Source organism: Leucopleurus acutus (genome assembly GCF_964270905.1).
Source record: "Leucopleurus acutus genome assembly, chromosome: 3".
Lineage (NCBI taxonomy): Eukaryota > Metazoa > Chordata > Mammalia > Artiodactyla > Delphinidae > Leucopleurus > Leucopleurus acutus.
Window position 1 is genome coordinate 158,152,823 of NC_139145.1, and position 20,687 is coordinate 158,173,509.

General features: G+C 36.1%; 1 protein-coding gene across 5 annotated transcripts in view; it reads left to right on the forward strand.

The window, feature by feature from the left end:
* The window catches only part of CDH12 (cadherin 12), a 678,773-nt gene that overhangs the window by 645,718 nt on the left and 12,368 nt on the right, over positions 1 to 20,687 (forward strand). For all 5 annotated transcript variants that reach the window (XM_082837421.1, XM_082837422.1, XM_082837420.1 and 2 more), the window contains one exon: positions 5,722 to 5,858. In XM_082837421.1, the coding sequence (XP_082693547.1) occupies positions 5,722 to 5,858 (137 nt within the window). The remainder of the gene's footprint in view (positions 1 to 5,721; positions 5,859 to 20,687) is intronic.

Here is a 20,687-nt window from a genome sequence, read left to right on the forward strand (position 1 = left end):
AGCTAGACGCCAGAAAATAGTGAATGAGAACCAAAGCAGCATTGTAAGAAATAAGGCCTGGCTATTGTGCCCATGGTTTGTACTTCAGGTGTTTGGGGTTGGGGGGCTTCGTAGTTCAGGTGTTTTAAATTTGAAGGCTACATATGTCACAACTTTGTTCTAGAACAAAGCACACATTTGTGTGATAGGAAGAGTTTTTTTTTTTAATTGAAAAATAATACAAAATAATCAATAATGTGGAAAGAGAGAGGGAGGAAAGGATATATACACACACATACATACATGTACACACCCCACATGAATGATTCCATACCTAGGTACATATATCTTATCTCATTTTGTCTATACCACACTTACTTTTATATTGCTATGTAGGTATTATTTTCCCAAATTTTACAGAAGACAAGGAGAACAGACATTAGGGAGCGAGATTCCTAACCTAACTGCACAAGGTAAGTGAAGGAACCGGTATATCACCCTAGTTCTTTCTCCAGAAAGTTCATGTTCTTAATTCTATATCTATTTCTTTGCCTCTCAGGGGTGGTTGATTTATGGAATGCAAACTCTATGTCAGTGTTAGACTGAAATGACTAAATAAATGAAATTTGCTTACTCACCTTCTAAGATATTGGATTTTGGTTGATAGATAGAAAGATAAAACAGAGATAGGCACATTATTTTATGTATGCAATAAGTAAGTTCTTGAATTTTTAAACACATTACCAGATAGACCTAAATTTAAAATGAACTGTGATTCATTGTGCATAGATTCTGTTTGACTCAGCTTTCTAAACTGTAAAATATGCTGTAAGAATTAACTAGAAGTAAGGTGGTCTATTGTCACAGTTTTCACTGGAACCAAGGAGTTTTTTGGATCTCAGGATATTCAGCACTAGGACTGAGAAAGTCCTCTGCAAACCAGAAAGGTTTTGTTGTCCTAAATAAGACATTCGTAAAACTCTAAATAGGGTTGAAGTAGAAATATTTAACTATTATATAGGTAGTAAGAATAGGATCTGTGCATTGATTCAATGTATTGTTTAAGTTCCAGATGCTATAACGTGCAAATAACGTCCCAGGTCCTTGGCAACACATAGATGAATAAAGTAACCTCAAGTAATTTAAAGGGCCTTGAGTAAGAAAGACAATCACAGGCACAAAATATATATAATCTGTCTTATGTTTGCCAAAATCTGCAAAACAATTGAGTGCTATGAGCATCAGAAAAGGACCTATTCATTGCAGAGATTTGCAACAATGCAAATATGTGCAGAAGAGCTTTAAATAATATCATGCAGTTTAATTGGAGTAAATGAGAAAAGAAGAAAGGAATTCCAAAAACTGGTGGAGTTTCTACTTAAGGAATGGCAGCATGAGAAGCTCTGCAGACATGCTCCCAGTTAAACAGCATAAATGGTGAAAATTATTTTTTAAAAATTACAATCATATACGGTCTCTGGAAAATTTCCTAAGAGCATATAGCAAATGAAGAAACATTTATTCAAGAAGATCTATTAAAACACGATAAGAACATCAAGAGACTGTGGCACTTGACCCCAGACCTGTTTCTTCCCTTCCACTCCCATCTCCCAGCTCAGCCTGATAGAGATTTCTCTCTGGACTCTGCATGGAATGGCTGAGAAAACATGGCTCCTCTCTCCTCAGCTCTCAATCATGGGATACAGTATCTTACCAGGAGGGGCAGGATGCCAGCGTTTCTCATCTTCTCCAACTCTGAGTTTCCAGAAGCGAAATGTCTGGTGAGTGTGGTTGAGATTGGCAGTTTGTTTCCTCCACTCACTCCACTTCACTCACAGGGCAGAGGCCCTACGGCAGGCAGGCTGATAATATAGGGCCTCATGTTGCTTTTTCCACTCCCATAGAGTCAAAATGAGAAGACCGTCATTCCTCCATCCACTGCCGGCAGCAGTGATGCAGAGAATTTCCCAGGGTAAGAGAGCTCGTAGGATTGGAGAACTTTAGCTCTTCCCAAAATATTTTCCTTTATTTTTTTCAGTTTTAAGAGACATAAAATAATAAAAGTACTAAGTAACAATGTTTTATTGTATTTTTTACTGTATCAGTGTACTATAGATAACAATATATGTATTACATATATGTATAGATATGTAATAGCACATGGCTACCTAGGAGTAACATTTCTATATTTTATTAGAATTAAGTTAATATAAATTTGAATCTAAGTTAAGCTGCATATGGTAACATCTAGAGCAGATAATAAGAAAATAACTCAAAAATATTGTGTAACATTATTAAAATAATTAACATTCCACTAGAAAATATACACTTAATGAAAAAGAAAGTAGCAGAGGAGAAATCAGAAACCTTGCACCATCACAATTTTTATCCTATAGAAGTGAAATTTCTGGAAAATTGGAGCTTATCCCAATTAATGAACTAAATGAAAAAGTTTTGAACTAATAAGTTTAAAATGTTTTAAAACCTACCACCTACTGCACAACTTGAATATATGAAAATGATTGAATTGTTCATTTTAAATTGGGAAATTGTATAGTATGTGAATGAAGCTATTATTAAAAATAAGGCTTAGGAAAAAAGTAAGCATATATTTGAAAAGTGAGGCTTTATTGCAGAGCTCCGAGTAGGATATATTTGTTAAGGTTAGAACAGAGTGCTAATAGGAAACAATAATTAGAAAGTATGTTCCATGCAAAGTAAGAGAAATAGATTTCATTCTATATGGAAAATAGTTACAGAATCTCAGCATTGCAAGGTACATTCAGACTCTCCAATCACGCTTAAATTTGTTCCACCACATCTGCACCAACTATTTCGACGTCAATATTTGAGTAGTCCTGGAGCTTTATGGTTTTCTGAGGAAACCCGTTATGACCCTGTGCAACTCTGACATCAAAAAGTCTTTGATAGGGGCTTCCCTGGTGGCGCAGTGGTTGGGAGTCCGCCTGCTGATGCAGGGGACGCGGGTTCGTGCCCCGGTCCGGGAAGATCCCACATGCCGCGGAGCGGCTGGGCCCGTGAGCCATGGCCGCTGAGCCTGCGCGTCCGGAGCCTGTGCTCCGCAACGGGAGAGGCCACAACAGTGAGAGGCCCGCGTACCGCAAAAAAAAAAAAAAAAAAAAAAAAAAAGTCTTTGATATACTTATCCAAAATCTTAATTTCTATAGATTCCATTTTCCTGTCCTATCCTATGTATCCCACTGAAACATAACAAGTAAATCTAACACCTGCTTCACATGAGTGTCCTGATCAAATTAAAGGCGGCTAGCATGTTTTATGTCTTCTTTCCTTCAGCCTGCATAGCCCTAGTTATTTCAACTACTCACAACCCATTGGATCAAATATCTTTCCAGCCTCTTATCTTTGTCTCTTGGCAAGATTCTGGTCTACAGGAAATGCTAACAGCCTTGTCCCCTTCAAATACATCCACCCTGTGCCCTAAAAGTGATGAACTCTTAACCCATACCCTAATTATACGTTTCGAAGTGTTCATTACTCACAAGATCATGTCCCACCTCCTTAATAGAATTTACGAGACCCTCCTTGACCTAAATCACTTATCTTTTTTCATGTTATTGTGCCTTTCAGATATTTTCCCATATTTCCCAACAGCTTATATTTTCCCACACAAACTCTATGGTTTTGCTACTGCTATTGCAGCTTCCTGAAATACCTTTCCTCCCCTCCTCACTTTGTCTGCCTCTCTCTTCTCGTGAATAATTCTTTTATAGCCTTCTAACGTCAGCCACACACCGTGTGCAGGAAGATTTGCCTGGATCAATACGTGTTGAACCAGGCATCTTTTCTTTGCACTCCTGTAGTGTCCTTTCTGTCTTTCTACCAGGCATAAAAATCATCTGTTTATATGTGTTTCCCCAACTAGACTCTTTATTAGTGGGCATCTTACTTTACCACTTTTTATGTGTTTCAACCCTAGTACAATGTCTAGTGCACAGTGGGCACTCCACAAATATTTAGTGAATTCTACAATTAAACACCAACCATCGTTAGTCTACACCAACAATTCTTTAGAAATGCTATAGTCACGAAGGAGGTTCAGTAACAATTTGCTTCTTAAATTAGGCATGTGCTCAAGTTGAATAATGGTGCTGAAAAGTGGTATTGTGAGAAGATGCTTTTATGTTCAGAAAAGGACATCAGGCAGTAGAGAGAATTAAGCTCCTTGTATCTTGTACTCCTTGAGTTTTAAAGGTACCTTAAGTTCATTTATAATTTTTGAGAGCATTTCTATGAGATAGCATGTTACATTGAACTCATAAGGCATGCATTATCATAAATCAACAACAAAAATATCAAAGGCAGATAAAAACTTTGGTTCATACTCTGATCTTATCAGTTACTAACAAATATTGACAAGTTATAAATGTCACCTATAAAGGCAAACTAGTTTTGATCTAGCGCCAAAATGATATGCAAACTGCCCCAGTTTTAGGTAAACAGTTTGTCAAAATTATAACTTGCAATTTTGAAACACATATCTTAACTAACTTTTTGTGACTGCCTGGGGATTTAGATGTGCTGACTACTATGATGTCATCTGTTTCAGCCACTGTTTGTAAGGACTTCACCTTGATTCCCCGCCCAGAAAAATGGTGATAAACATATTGTGCATTCAGTCTTTTGATTAGCAGAGCCCTTTTCCACTTAAAAATGATCCATTTAAAATTGGTAAGACTATCTTATAATAATTATATGGAAAACATTGATGACCTGTTCAAATATCAGCTCTAAAACTTTCTAACTTTGTGAATTTCAGCATATGTTTTTTTACTCATATGTAAAATGGGGAGATTAGTAATACTCATTTTTTAGGGTCGTTCTGGGAATTTGTTAACATATATAAATATATAGAACAATACCTGGCACGTGGAAAGATTTCAAAATGTCCATTAATATGATGATTGAAAATATGTTTGAAAATAATTTTACATATATCACTCTATATATCCACTGTTACATAAAGGTTTATACAAATGAAATATGTCTTTTATTCACTTTCTTGCATTTCATAGTCCAGCCGCTTCACATAAAGAAGGTAACATCTGTTACTATCAAGAAGGTTGGCTAATACAGAAGATAAAGAGACATTATTAGCCAAGGTTACTGTTTTTTGGGTTTTTTTTTTAAGAAAGTTGTCCTGATATTTAGAGTAATAAAACAACCATGACCCTTTTATATGTGTTTGAGGGAAATATTTCTGTACAATTATCCCATTGTCAGTTAAAAATTTTCCCCTTAGTTTCCCTAACATGTTTTTTTTTTTTTTTCTGTCCATGGAAGCGAAGACTCTACCTGTGTTCTGACCTCAGTTCTTTGTAGCTATTTCCAGATGCCTCTCCCACCCCCAGCTCTTCCCACAGTCACCATTAAGGAATATTTTACTGCTTGAAAAAGTTTTAATATTCAGCAGGTTAAGGAAATCAATGGTCAGCTTTAGAATTTTAGTCTCTGCTGAGCTTTCAAGGTGTCAAGTCCCTAAAATAATACGAACAGCAGGAGTACTAAATCTTTCATTATTTCCAGTTTCCCCTTGAGCATACTGACTTTGTGATAAAGAAGCTGTCATTTATACTCTTCTTTATTGCAAGGTAGGTAATAGCTGCAGGAAGAAAAATAAGGAACTGTGTCAAGTTAGCCTGACTGCCATCATGATTAATGTGTAATCATTGCACGTTTGCATCTACTCTTTTTTATATACAGGTACTTCATAGATTGGAAGAGTGATGGGGACAGCTACTTTACAATAGATGCAACTGAAGGAACCATCTCTACTAGTGAATTACTAGACAGAGAAAGCACCGCGCAGTATAATTTCTCCATAATTGCGAGTAAAGTTAGTAAGTATGGCATGGACGGAATCAATGTTATACTGCAGTTCTTTGGATTTCACACTCTTAAATGAATCCCTGCTGAGGCGTTTTCATTTTCGGACTGACAGCCAAGTGGTCTCTTGGGGAAACTCAGAAACCGGCTCCTTTTCCTCATAGCATAAGTTCAGAAAAATTGTGACAGCTGCCAGTGAGCCCTGTTTGCAGGACTGGATGAATATCTAGCAGTGCATTTCATGGTGAGATCTCATCCTTTTCCACCCTGTAACCTCAAAAATCCACCGGAGTTCCGTCTTTCCACGTCTTCATCCCTGTATATATTATTGAGAGCTTCACAGACCAGGCAGGAGGAAATAACCATCACATGAAATCATCTTTTCTGAAATATTTTCTGAAATTGAAGAGAGAATTTTTAAATTCACCCCTCTTCTCTCTCTCTCCTTTCATTAAAATGTATTTTGTTACGAACATCATTGTGAAATATACAAGAGTTTTAAGTGCAATTCTTCAAGTGCAATTCTTCACTCAGAATCTATAGGATTGTTAGGAATTACTCCTTGTGTTGGTTTCTGCTTGGTCCAGAAGTGATCCTTTAGACTGAGAGTGATTATAGGTCTTATGTCTTTGGCTGGACAATTCAGGATATTATCACAACTTCCAAAGGTAACAGATGAGGGTGGGAGTGGAGACCTTGGCTATCAACATAGTTGTCTGTAACAGAAGTACATCGTACCAGTCCTTCTGCTTAGGTTCTCTTGAAAGATTTGAGGAAATCCCTTCTGAGTATCTTTCATTTTGTTTTCCTCCTATTTTCTTTCGTGCCTCTGGTACAAGTACTCTGACAGCTAATGTCACCTTTCAGTGCAGGGAGAAGCTAACTGTGAACATTTCTGTTGAGGGGTTTTTGGTCCGTCTCAACTCAGTGGGTGTAAACGGGAAACAATTTTGTTAATCTTCAAAAACTGCTTCCAAACATGCATAATCAGACACCCATTCCCGGGCCTTAATGATGCCTTTAGATGATTTCATTACTTTTACATTATTCTGATTATTAAAGGTAAATTTAGCATAAAAGAACATGCAGCTTCTGTCTTGTTTGTTGGACTACTTTTCTGTTATGTTAGAAGACTACTGCTCTGAGGCTGCCATGTCACATGTTGTGGTCAGGTTGACAATCCCAGCTCAGCTCAGCCTTCTAACCATACCTGCCAGAGCGCTGGATATGTAAGTAAAACCATCTTGCAACCTCTAGCCAGGCTGCTTGCTAGCTGAATACCACAATGTAGCCTCCATCATTACCATGTGAGATGGAATATATACTCAGCCAAATCTTGCCCAGATTCTGATGCACCAAATTGGGAGAAATACTAAAATTGTAATTATCTCAAGCAACTATATTTTTGTGGTCATGTGTTGTTGTACAACAATAGATAACTGAAGAACTCAATGACACCATAAGTTGGAAGTTTGATTCCTTGGTAATGGAGGTAAAGATTCTCCAGCTGGAGTAGAAAGGAGAGAGAGAGAAGTAAAATGCATAAATCTCTCTTTTAAAGATTTTTTTTTGAAATATAGTTGATTTGCAATGCTGTGATCATTTAAGATGTACAGCAAAATGATTCAATTATACATGTATATGTATAAATATATATATATATATATATATATATTCTTTTTTTACATTCTCTTCCATTGTAGGTTATTACAAGATGTTGAGTATAATTCCCTGTGCTATACAGTAGGTCCTTGTTGGTTATCTATTTTATATATAGTAGCGTGTATATTTTAATCCTAAACTCCTAATTTATCCCTTCACCCTCTTTCCCCTTTGGTAACCATAAGATTGTTTTCTATGTCTGTGAGTCTATTTCTGTCTTGGAAATAAGTTCATTTGTATAATTTTTTTAGATCCCACATATAAGCGATATCTCATATTTGTCTTTCTCTCTCTGACTTCGTTTACTTAATTTGATAATCTCTAGATCCATCCATGTTGCTGCAACATAAATCACATAAATCACATAAATCTCTCTTATCTGCCCCCCAGAGAGTGCTCCCCTGGTTGCCACTGCTTCTAGGATTAAAATTGACTGGCTAAATGGACTGCCCACATACTCTCTTCATGTGATTTTTGAGTTATTTGGTATTGGGGTCTCTGAGCATCCCATTTGCCCATGAACTTGATATGGGCACCCAGTGGTAGAACTTACAGCTTCTTAATTCCAGGTCCCCGTGTGTAGCAGACGGCTTTCTTGGATGAATTAATAGCATGAGTTCTCAACTCCAGCTTTCTGTTTTGTCCACTAGACCCTGAGGAAATTCATATACCCTGGTCATGCTGAACAGGTACATTACAGCTTGCTCCTCTACCATATGCTTTCTCTGTCATGCTGTCTCCTTTCAAATCTGCCCTCCTTGCTCTGTTAGGTTCTGAGAGCTGATCATCCAGTCAGCTGCCTGAGAAGACATTCTATCAGGAGAGCAGAACCAAATGCCAGTCCCCCAGTTCTCTTTAACTTGTTTTCCTGAAGTTTCCTTTCATGCTAGGCATCTTTCTTCTCTCCCATATCACAGTTACATATGTTATTCATCATTCTTTTCATGCTTTCGGTTATTTCAACTCTGAATTATTTCCTTCATCCATAACACTGAGGAAAGCTTAACTATAATATAGTTAGAAAATAAACTTTAGTATTCTAAGATCTTTGACAAATAGAGTAAAAATGAGATGTCTAAGTTATGGGTTATAAGACCTCTATCGACTATATTATAGTCACTCTCAATTAACTTGGATATAGTAAGTGATAACTGACCAGAGGTAGACTATTCAAAAAATTTCTATTTATCAAAAATGTATTGTCCATAATAGAATATTTTTCATTAGAAAACTATCTTGTGCGACCTACCCTTTCTATTAATGCACATGCAAAACGTGCATATTTTTAGAAGGAGGAGTATTAGGTCCAGTATCTTAACTCAAGATGAAAGTCTGCAGCTAGTTATTCACTCTGTACTGTAACTCTAAAAGGTCTCTTTCTCCCCAGCAGCTACTATAGCTACCAAAACCATCATCATGGTGTGAGGGCACCCATCATGGCAGGTCTGCTACCTGCAGTCAGAGCCTGAGCTCCAAACATTTGGAAAATGGCAGAGGAGTATGCATTCATACAGTGCAAGCAAGTGTCATTGTTCCTTAAAAGCTTAGATTCTTCAAACTTAGAAAACTGTATTTTGTTAATTATTAATATAATGAGGGCACATGCTGGCTCCTCTCTGACCTGCTGGATGTAGTTTTTACCTAAATCCAAATTAGGAAACCCCGTTGTGTGGATTCTCATAAGTTATGTTGGCTCTCACTTGGACATATGCAGAACTGAGACTTAGACTCATAATCCATACATACACACAATGTAAAAGGGCTGCCAAGCTAATATTTCTAAGATATCTACCCCTCGTCTATTCCACTGTCTATTCAAAGACTACTGTGTGGAATTTAGAACCCTCAAGGAAGTCTGGTAGGATGAACACTATATACCTCCATGAAAAAGAAAGAGGCTAAGTATATATCACATGGTAATTAAAGATTCTGCAATAAGAATAGATTATTGTGGGTCTTATTTTGTTTCAGTTCACAGAGTTTGAAAGTAAACTTTATTTATATTTTAATACATAAGGCTGCTTTCAATGATCAAATTAACCAGCCTCAGCAGGAAACTCTCATTATGGTGAATGACTGAGAAATAAATAGCCCACACTTGCCCTGCCAAGTGGAACATAATTGTTTAAGTGTACCTTACTGCAGATTGAACTAGCAAATGTTTTGGCCCTGACCCTTCAATAAAAACTCTCAGGTGAAATGAAATGGTACAATGATTGAACAACTTCCAATTAATTAAAAAGCAGTCATTAATCAGTGTTGCTATAGTCCAAGGTCCAAATAGTTTTATTAGACTACTAATAATTCTTTTATGCATTATTGCTTTGCTGTTTTTATACTAGTCTTGAGAATTAAAAAAAACGCAAGCCCCCCAAAATCACTTCATTCAAATTATCAGAAACTTCCAATAGGCAAATGTTTCTAATTTCTGTTTTGTTTTGGTGTTATTATAACACATATCATTAGACAAAGATAACTACATTAAAGCCTTAGAACTTTTATATAATTATAAAATAAATGGATGATACCAAAGACAATTCTTCTTTTCTTGGTCATTTTAATTATCCAAATGACAATAGATTGTTTCTATTGTGGAAGAGTTCAAAAATCAGTGGTAGACTTACTGCATGCTATATTTGGGGAAAATGTTATGTGTAAGTATACCATTATGAGTTAGGATTAAATTGTTGAGTAACTTTTAAGGTTATGTAGCATTAGAGCTACTTTGCTTTAGCTCCTTTTTACTTCAACATAATGTAAGTAGTATCATCTTCATATATACAGAAAATCAAACTGAGATTATTGTCTATAATTTAGGCTCAACATAACTTCATCTAATTTTTTATAAATTGTATAGAACATTATTTACATGAAAAGTATTAATGGTTGTGGGTTAAAACTAAGACTGAAGTCTGTTCTTAAGGACAGTTTAGGAATAGAAACTGACCCCCAAAATTATTTTAGTTAGTTATAACTATGCAAATTATGCTGAATTCCAGGGACTTCAGACTTAAATGCACTCTCATATAGCCTCCAAGGGAAAGTTGCAAAAGGTTTATATTGACCAAACTGTGGTCATTAAGTAATGAAGGATTTAAACAAAAATAAATAGGTTTTTTGGTAGAATTTTTTAAAGGGTTTCTTCTGCCTGTGTGCCAAATAGTTAGCCATGAAATGGTGTTCTCAGAACAAATGAGAAGAAAGTACCTAATGTTTCTATAATAATTGTAAGTGATAATATTATAAATTAGTAAACCAAACTATTATAGTAGCTTTATATACATTCACTCAATTTATTACTGTCCGCATTGTAAGAGTGAAGAAATAGAGGCTAAGATTTATTTCCATGTGTCACACAGCAAATGATGACCAAGCTAAGACAGGAGCCCAGGACTCACACTCCAAAACACAATTTCACAGGGACACATATTCACCTCCTTAGGCTTCATTTTTAAATAAGTTAATAGTAAAATTAGTCAAGGTGATTTTTACATACATAGATAATTAAAGTTAACTATAGTAAAAATTTTTATGTACATTTGCATTGTACATATAATTAAGCTGAAATTATTGTTAGCCTTGGCATCTATCTATCTATCTATCTATCTATCCACCTACATTTAAGCTCGTTGGACTGCTTACCTATTAGAAATCTATAGTGCATTTGCATTTTAGAAATAAAATAGACTCAAAGTATGAGAATAGGGAAATATGTGTGCAATATTATGTGTGTGCCAGGGTTGTAGGTAGGTAGATTGCTATCTCTATCCAATAAGTGTTAATTACTAGATAAGACTCAAGCTACAAGAGTTCCTAATGATTTTATTGTGAAGGATCCTTTTTGATAATTTCCCTGTATATGGAAAGATTTTTGCCTACTGACACTATATGGCCTCCTCCCTGCTGGCTGCCCTTAGCAGCAATGCCTTTGCCAAGGACATAAAGAAGATCCTGGACAGTGTGGGCATCAAGGAGGTGGATGACAGCCTGGTTCAGCAAGGTCACCTGTGAGCTGAAAGGAAAAAACCCTGAAGATATCAGTCACTGCTCAGGGTATCAGCCATCTGGCCAGCGTGCCCATCTCCATGGGGCAGATCTGCAGCTCTTGCTGCTGCTTCAACCTTGGCGTCAGCAGAGAAAAAAGACGGGAAGAAGAAGGAGTTGCAGGAGTCAGATGACTCCCTGGATTTATCTTGTTGAAGTAGAGTTCTGCTCCCCTGCAAAAGTGATAAGATGTCATTTCTGACATCAGCGGTATCGCTGATCCCCCATTCTGTTTAGTAGAAGCAAGTCACTAGATCCAGACCACACTTAAGGGCAAAGAATTACATGGAGGTAACTCATGTGGGTATCAGGAAGTGGGGATTCTTGGGAGCCATTTGAGAAAGTTGCCTACCTGATGTGTTTCTTGACAACTAGACAAGTCTTTCAAAAAGTGAAGAAAGTTTAGAGACCATATTACTTAACTACTAGGCCTGAAAATTTTGTGAAAAAGACAACAATCTGGTTGAATTCATAAGTATGCAACCAAAATGCAAAGTGCTGTAAGAGAAAAAATAATTAAAATAATTATTTTTGAAGACATAAGCATAGTATGTCACACAGGAATTATCATTTGAGCTGAGTGTTTAAAAGATGAAGAAGATACTGAAAAGGAGGAAAGGAGGGTATTCTAGGTTGAGGAAACATCTTAAGCAAAGGCAGAGAGGTATTAAAGCTCATGTCCAGATGAGAAATTACAAGTAAGGTGGTGCAATTGGTGCCCAGCATGAGTAGGGAAGGCTAAAGAAAATGCATTCAGAAAGGGAGCCTGAGATCTCCTCTCTATTCTCATATAGAATATAGTATTGTTAGGTACAGTCACCATACTGTACAGTACATCCCTAGGACTTATTTATTTTATAACTGGAAGTCTGTACACTTTGATCACATTTACTTTTTGCACACCTCGCACCCCTGCTTCAGGCAACCATTTCAAGATCGATACAAATATCAGATCATTGTGTTGTACACCTAAATTAATATAATGTTGTATGTCAATTATATCTCCATTTTTAAGAAAGAAAGAAAAGAAAGGAAGCCTGAGGCCTTATCAAACAGAGCCTTAAATACCACATGGAGAAATTACAAAGTTTTTTAAGTGGGTTTTTGAGCCCATCCTCATTTCTGCTGTTTCTACTATATGTCCCTAGCTCAACATATGTCCAAAGAGACATATATCACTTCTCCAACTTTCCCCATCTGGTGAGTCTGGAAGGTAGTTATGCAAGGGACCTGCATTCCTGTAAACCAGCACTGTCTGGGTTACATTGTATCCATCTGGGTGACCGAGGTTAACCTCATCAGGATCAAGAGACAAGGGTGAGTCTGGATTCTCTGCAGTGTTTGAGCCGCAGACATTTCTTTCTAATTTGGCCAGTCTTTTTTCAAAAGGGCACTGTAAGTCATATGCACATTTGAGAATAGGCATGCAGGTTGGCCCTTTCTTTTTTACTACTGTTCTTCAACTTCTTAATTGTTACCTGAATCAGAATCACCTGGGACAGTATTCCTGGACCCCATTCAAGACATACTGAATCAGAATTTCTGGGATTATTGCCAAGAAATCTCCATTTTAAACAAGATACCTAGGTCATCTAATGGATACTGATGTTGGAACCAGTGTGCTAAATTCTCTAAATATTAGCATGGATTTGTGGAAATAAAACAGCTTAATGTTACTATGAAGACATGTACATACTCAGAGAGCGTAGTTGACTTCTGAGGACTAAATAAAACCATTGGTTTCAATTATGGATTGAAGACATTATTTTTTCCTATTTTTTCTCAAATAATTGCCTTTCTCTTACACTTCATGAATACGTTACTTTGCATGTATGAGTCTAGGTAGTTTATGTACTATTTAATATTTCCCTTTTTTTTCCCTAACTATATGAAACTATCAATATTTTGTATTCTCAAAGAAAGGTATCTTTGATTTATACTAGTATTGGCAACAATTTACTAGTACTTATAATGCAGAAAAGTAACACATACTTTGAAGAAAGAAGCACTTATAAATATTCAACCATTTCATAAAGCCTTCAATGTGTTGTATACATGGAAATAATAATCATTAACACCACTATAGTCATGGACTTAATTTAGAAATGATACCATTTTTCTCACTATTATATGATGTGTCAATATAATAGAATCCAAGTTTGTTGTTATAGTTTATATTTTATTTTAAACTTTCAACTGCTTATGGGTATACTACCATAATCAAACTATTTAGGAGTAGTTTAAACCAGTAAAATTGCTCTATCAAAATCACATACAAAACAATGTCAGGCTTTTTTTTTCCTTAATTAGTATCTGATTTTTCTCCAGAAATTAAAACCACTTGATGAGCTTTTCACCTAATGGTTGAAATTTGGATAAAAATTATATTTTAGGTATGTACAGAAAATTTTAACATCACATATCAAAATTGGAATTTAAAAATAAGAAACATTTTTACATTGAAAATGTTATTTTATTGACCTCATGGACTATATTGTATTTCATCTATTTGTATAGGGATCCTCTCAGATGTGAACTTCTTAGTATCAGGGACTTTATCTTATACCTCATTGATGCCTATGGTTTATTATACTCTCTGGAACACATAGATATGTACATAGTTAATGAATAAATTGTGAGTAGCTTTATAGGCATCCCATCCTGCTGATTTGGGCCTTGGAGTTCCTGGTAAGTTGCTTCTTCTCAGCCTCTGTGCTCACCCGGAATATGTTGGGCATGATGTAGCTGGAATGGACTGGACGCTGGAACAGGCTTAATGAAGTCCAGAGGGAAGACCTGTCAACCCTTCTGCTAAGGCACCAGCACACCAGGCAGTGGGCCTGTGTGCAGGGGAGCAGGATATCGAAGACCCACGCGGCCTCTGGCTTGACCACACCTTGTCCATGCAGATGCCACCGGCAACGACTGGCTGTCCAAGGTTCAGGCTTTGAAGTGGGGCCAAGAGCTCCCAGGCAGGGGCTGACTTAGGCTGAGACTCCTGGGAGTAGCTGTGATCTCCATCTGCCGATGATGGGGAAAGGGAGCTCCAGAAATTGCCAGCAACCTCCTGGGACTTGTTAGTCAGTCCCCCCAGGCCAGTCTCCGTGTCCCAGAAGACCCCAACCCATTCCCAACCCACAGCCACAGAGGGCAGGTAGGTGGGCTCAGAGGCCCTGCGAGTCAGGACAGGGTGACATGTGGTTCCAAAGGGTGGTGACGCCATTCCAGGAGGCCTGGGGACTGTGGGAGCTGATAGCTGCCTTGGTCTCCTTGGAAGTAGAAGCCTTGCTGGAAGTGCAGACCTGGAACCAAGTGGGAGTTCCACCCCCAGCAGCAGACCCCTGGGGCAAAGTTCCTGCGTGGCCCCTGGAAATGAATGCTGTTCCTGACACAACAGCCGACGTGCCCTGAGGAGCCCATTGCAGCTGCAGCCCCATAGTTAGAACCCTTCTTTCCTTTTAATATATATTTTAATATTTCTTATCCCTAGGGATTTTTTATCTATTGCTGCATAACAAATTACAATGGAGTTTCTCTGGGTCAGGAATTCTTTTTTTAAAAAAAAATAAATTTATTTATTTTATTTTTATTTATTTCTGGCTGCGTTGGGTCTTTGTTGCTGCACGCGGGCTTTCTCTAGTTGTGGTGAGCGGGGGCTACCCTTCAGGGCGGTGCAAAGGCTTCTCATTTGTAGTGGCTTCTCGTTGCGGAGCATGGGCTCTAGGGCATGCGGGCTTCAGTAGTTGTGGCACACGGGCTCAGTAGTTGTGGCTCGCAGGCTCTAGAGTGCAGGCTCAGTAGTTGTGGCGCACGGGCTTAGTTGCTCCGCAGCATGTGGGATCTTCCCGGACCAAGTCTCGAACCCATGTCCCCTGCGTTGGCAGGCAGATTCTTAACTACTGTGCCACCAGGGAAGTTCTGGGTCAGGAATTCTAAAAGAATTCATCTTAATATCTGCCCCAGGAAGTCTGGAAGACTTGACAGCTGGGGGCTGGAATCTTCAGAAAGCTCTTGTACTTCAGAAACCCAAAGGCACTGAAACATTTTACTTTCTGCAGCTAATTAAACTCCAAGTAAGGAGTGATGCCAGTCTTCTTTTCTTATCAATGAAGCATAATATAATTGAGGTTCAGTCATGTTGTTGTAGCACGTATCACTGTTTTGTTCCTTTTTATTGCTGAAGAATTTTATTGTATGGATATGCCACGGTTTATCTATTCACCAAAAGATAGACATTAGAATTGTTCCCAGTTTGGGACTATATGCATAATATTTCCATGCACATATTCACATATACAGGCTTTTTGTGGACATTCATTTCATTCTCTTGGGGAGAGACCTAGGAGTGGAGTTGTTGTCTTATAAGTTCATGTTTAAGGTTTAAAGAAAATTTCAATGTATTTTCCAAAATGACTATACAACTCTGTATTTCTGCCAGTGATCCTTTCCATCAACAATCCATTTTATTTCTCTCAGCTATGATTTGTGAATTTCAGTTTATAAGTCCCACCTTTATTTTGCTAAATTTATTCTTAAATATTTTATTATCTTTGATTCTATTGTGAATTGAATTTTTCTCAGTTCTATGTCAGTTTCTTCTTTGCTAGTATATTAGGTATAAAATGGCCTTTTTTTATATTGCTGTCTTATCCCACAGCCTTAATATACTTGATTTGATCTATAAGTGTTTTGTGGATTCTTTAGGGTTTCCTCCATACAGGGTCTTGTCATTTTTTGATAAAAAATACTTTTTCTTTTCAATCTGAATACTTTTTACATTTTTATTTTTATTTGTTTGCACTGGATAAACCCTTTAGTGCAATGGTCAATATGTGGTCAGAGCAGGCATTCTTGCCATGTGCTCAATATTAAAGAGAAAATATTTAGCCTTTTACCACTGAGTATGATACTGGCTATGGTTTTCTTATAGATGGACTATGTCAGGTTGAAGATGTTGCCTTCTATTCATTATTTGTTGAGAATTTTTTATAAAATCATGAATGGATAATTTTTTTCAAATGCTAATGCTGAGTCTATTGAGATGGCTATGTGATTTTTTTTGTTCTTTCTTCTGTTAATATGATATATCACATTGACTACTATTAGATGTTAAACTAACCTTTCATCCATAGGATAAATGCTATTTGGTCATTATACATTAGAAAATAAGCTTCTGGCATCAACTTGCTAATATTTTGTTAAGGAATTTTTGTACCTGTGTTCATGAGTGATATTAATCCATGCTTTGGTTTTTATTTTTTTAAATTATTAATTTTTGCTGTGTTGGGTCTTCGTTTCTGTGCGAGGGCTTTCTCTAGTTGTAGCAAGCAGGGGCCACTCTTCATCATGGTGTGCAGGCCTCTCACTATTGCGGCCTCTCTTGTTGCGGAGCACAGGCTCCAGATGTGCAGGCTCAGTAGCTGTGGCTCACGGGCCTAGTTGCTCTGTGGCATGTGGGATCTTCCCAGACCAGGGCTCGAACCCGTGTCCCCTGCATAGCAGGCAGATTCTCAACCGCTGCGCCACCAGGGAAGCCCCATGCTTTGGTTTTTTTCTGATGTTTTAAATTGACTTTTGGCATTAAGAAACAATGAATAAGCTGGTGTTTTCTCCTCTATTTTCTGAAAGGGTTTGGAAAGAATTGATATTATGTGGTCTATAAGTAGTTGATAGACTTTCTCAGTGAAGCCATGAAGGCATGACTTTTTCTTGATGGGGAAATTTTTAATTACAGTTTAATTTTTTCCACTTGTTTTAGGTCTATTAAGATTTTCTCTTTAATTTTGGGGTCAGTATGACAATTTATGCCTTCCTAGGAATTTGTCCAGTTCATCTATGTCAACTAAATTTTTGACATAAATTTATAATATTATTTTATAATATGTATTTCACTTATGGTATTTCACTACTCCTTTATTCTTGATTTTCATAATTTGGCCTTAATTTTTTTTATTTTCTTAGTTTAAGCCATGCTTTAAAATACTACTACTAAGGCAGTTCTAACTCAAATTGACTCAAAAAGTTATGGGATCTGATTGAGATATCACCAAGGATAAAGAAAGAAGATCTAACAAAACATTCTTGAAGCCATGAGGGACAAAAATAGAATTAGTTATCGATATTTATCTGAGCCCCAAATTATTAATAAGCTAGTTATTCAATAGAAGCAACATGGGTCAGTGATAATTGGAGTTTAAATGGCTTGACTACTAAGAACACAGCAATTAATTGTGTAAGGTTTTTGTTATTTAATATTTCAAAGTTCATAATTGAATTTACTTTCTAAGTATTCAATGATAACTAGTTTCTAATTTGGCAAAGATTCAGATAATAATGCTCATGCCAAATCAAGTTTAAACAAATTTCGTCATTGCTCTTTCAAAGATTAGATGACTCAGAAAGGAAATAAGTCATTAATTTTTCACATAATTTAATGAATTATAAATGAAAACATATATATACATATTACTCTAATAAATATATTACTTTGTGAAAAGATCAATGCTTGCTTGAGTATAGTAGTTCTCAAACAGAAAAGTTACTATGTACCCAGACAGATTTACAAATATAAGGTGACATTTTTAAACATTTAACTATAAAAAGTTTTACAAATATGCAGTAGAAGAGAGAATTATATAATGAAACCCATAAACCCATCACTCATTTTCAACAGTATGAATAACTTGTCTTTGTTGTTATTATAGTTTTTCCTCTATTCTTGTTTGGGCATTTACTTTGTAATTTCCACAGTGATGACTAGTGACATTTAAAATTCAGTATTTCTACAAATCCTACAGTGCACAAGAAAATCTCACACAACAAAATATTTGTCTTAGCTAAAATACCAAAAGCACACCTTTGAGAAACACTTTTAATAAGATGTTACAATACTGATCATATTTTGAACCATAGTACTCATTGGGACAGATGTTCAAATCTATATTGCAGGAGGATAAATATTTAAAACTACCAAAAGGGAATTTTTCAAGGGTAAAAATAAGCTTGAATTGATAACATATTTATACATTATAAAATTAAATCTGTACTATAAACATAATTTTGAGAGAAGTCTTGCCCCATCCTCACACTAACTTAAAATAAAACTATAATCCTGAGGGGAAAAAACCCACTTTCTTCTTCATATGTCCTTGGGACTTGTAAATTATGTACCAAGTAAAATAGGAAGTAGAGGCTGATTTGTACATTGTACAGAAGTTGAATAGGTTAATATATAATAGAGTTTAAGAGCATGGACTTGAAACTAGAACACTTGGATTCAAAACCCATCTTACCACTTTTAACTTGGAATTTTTGGAAGAGTTACATTCCCCCTCCGTTCTTCAGAGTTCCATATACAATAAAGGATAATAATGGTCTTTATATTAGAGTTGCCTGTGAAACCTAAATGAGCTTACCTGTGAAATGTGTCTTAGAATATGGGTACATTATAAGTATTATGAAGTATTAGGCATTGATTTTGCTGTAGTTTTTGAGAATTTATAGTTTGTTTAGGAAAATGAACCAAATTTAACCAAATTGTTGATTTTATCTGTATTTTATGATATATGAGTACTTAATATCAATAACAGAAGATGAGCTAGATCATCTCCACAAATTACAGTTGGTGATAAGAGTAATGATAATTTACCAAAACTAATCTAACATTCTGTAGAACACTCATTTAATACAACAAACTAAAAAACTTATGAATTAGCACCTATTAATATCACGAGTTGAAGAAAGATTAAATAACTTGTGAAAACTGAACCAAACCTTTTCTACCAGATAAGATAGTGCCATGTAACCAATATTAATTTTTGAATAAATAGATATTTTTTGCATCCTTCTCCAAGATTACCAATACACCTTCTATAAACACAAACCATATTACAAAATATACCATTTCTCTTCCCTTTATGTTATCTGTGCCTGTACTGGTACACAATGTTGGATTTCACTGTGTCATATATGAATATGTGAACATTTCTTAAGCTACGGAAGATGGTGAATTTTATTTTTTTAGATAAATTTTAGCACAGCAGAATATTGTAAGCTTGTCAGAATCAGTCATGTGGTGAGATTTGTATTCATTCTTTAAAAGCATCCAGATAGAGATCTATAAGAATCCTAACATTATGAATCTTCAGTGGCACTGCAGATGAAGAATCTAACACAATAACCAATCATTTAAAAAGGTCTGGTGGAATGAACAAAATATTTGGATTTCCATAGTCCTGGGTTTGAATATTAACTCCCCATCCCTCTAGATGTGTGACTTTGGACAAGATCCTTTGACAATTTGGGGCCCTTTATCCATCTGTATAACTTCATTAGGTAAAATAAATAAGTTGAAAGATGTGCATTATGTTATGCCTTATTAGTTTAATTATTTCTGGTCTTCTTCAGCAAATGACAGAGAGGCCGGTAATATATCACAGGCTGGGGCTAAAAATTGTGACAGAATTTTGGCAGAGATAATTTTTCAAACTAATTTTTTTGATATTTCAAGAAGGAAAGGCTGTTTATTCTTTCCTTTCTTATCACCAGCCAGTAATTTCAGGGTGCATCTTAGTTTTCCACAATCTATCTCTTACTTCTACTTCCTTAAATTTATTTTAATTTTCGTCTATGCAAAGCAATCTCTCCTTCATTCTTGGAGTTTATCATCCTTTTTTGGAGGAATCATTTTGAGAGAGTTATTTAAATATGTAGATGATACTACCCAATAAAATTATAGACACAACATGGAAAAATATATGTTTTATCCAGTGAAAAATATCACTATTAGTGAAGATTGATCCTGTGAACTAACCCTGGTATGATCGCTACACTTGTGATGAAATACCAGCTAAATGTTTGACCTTAACTTTGGTGTTGATTTTCAGGGATAAATACTGGTATAGTGCAAAGCTGGTGCTCTGACAGCGTGACATTGATAGCGCCAGCATTCATCTTTTTTTTATAATTAAAAAAATTATTTTTTACTGGAGTATATTTGATTAACAATGTTGTGTTAGTTTCAGGTGTACAGTAAAGTGATTCAGTTATACATATACATGTATCTATTGTTTTTCAAAATTTTTTTCCCATTTAGATTATTACAGAATATTGAGCAGAGGTCCCTGTGCTATAACAGT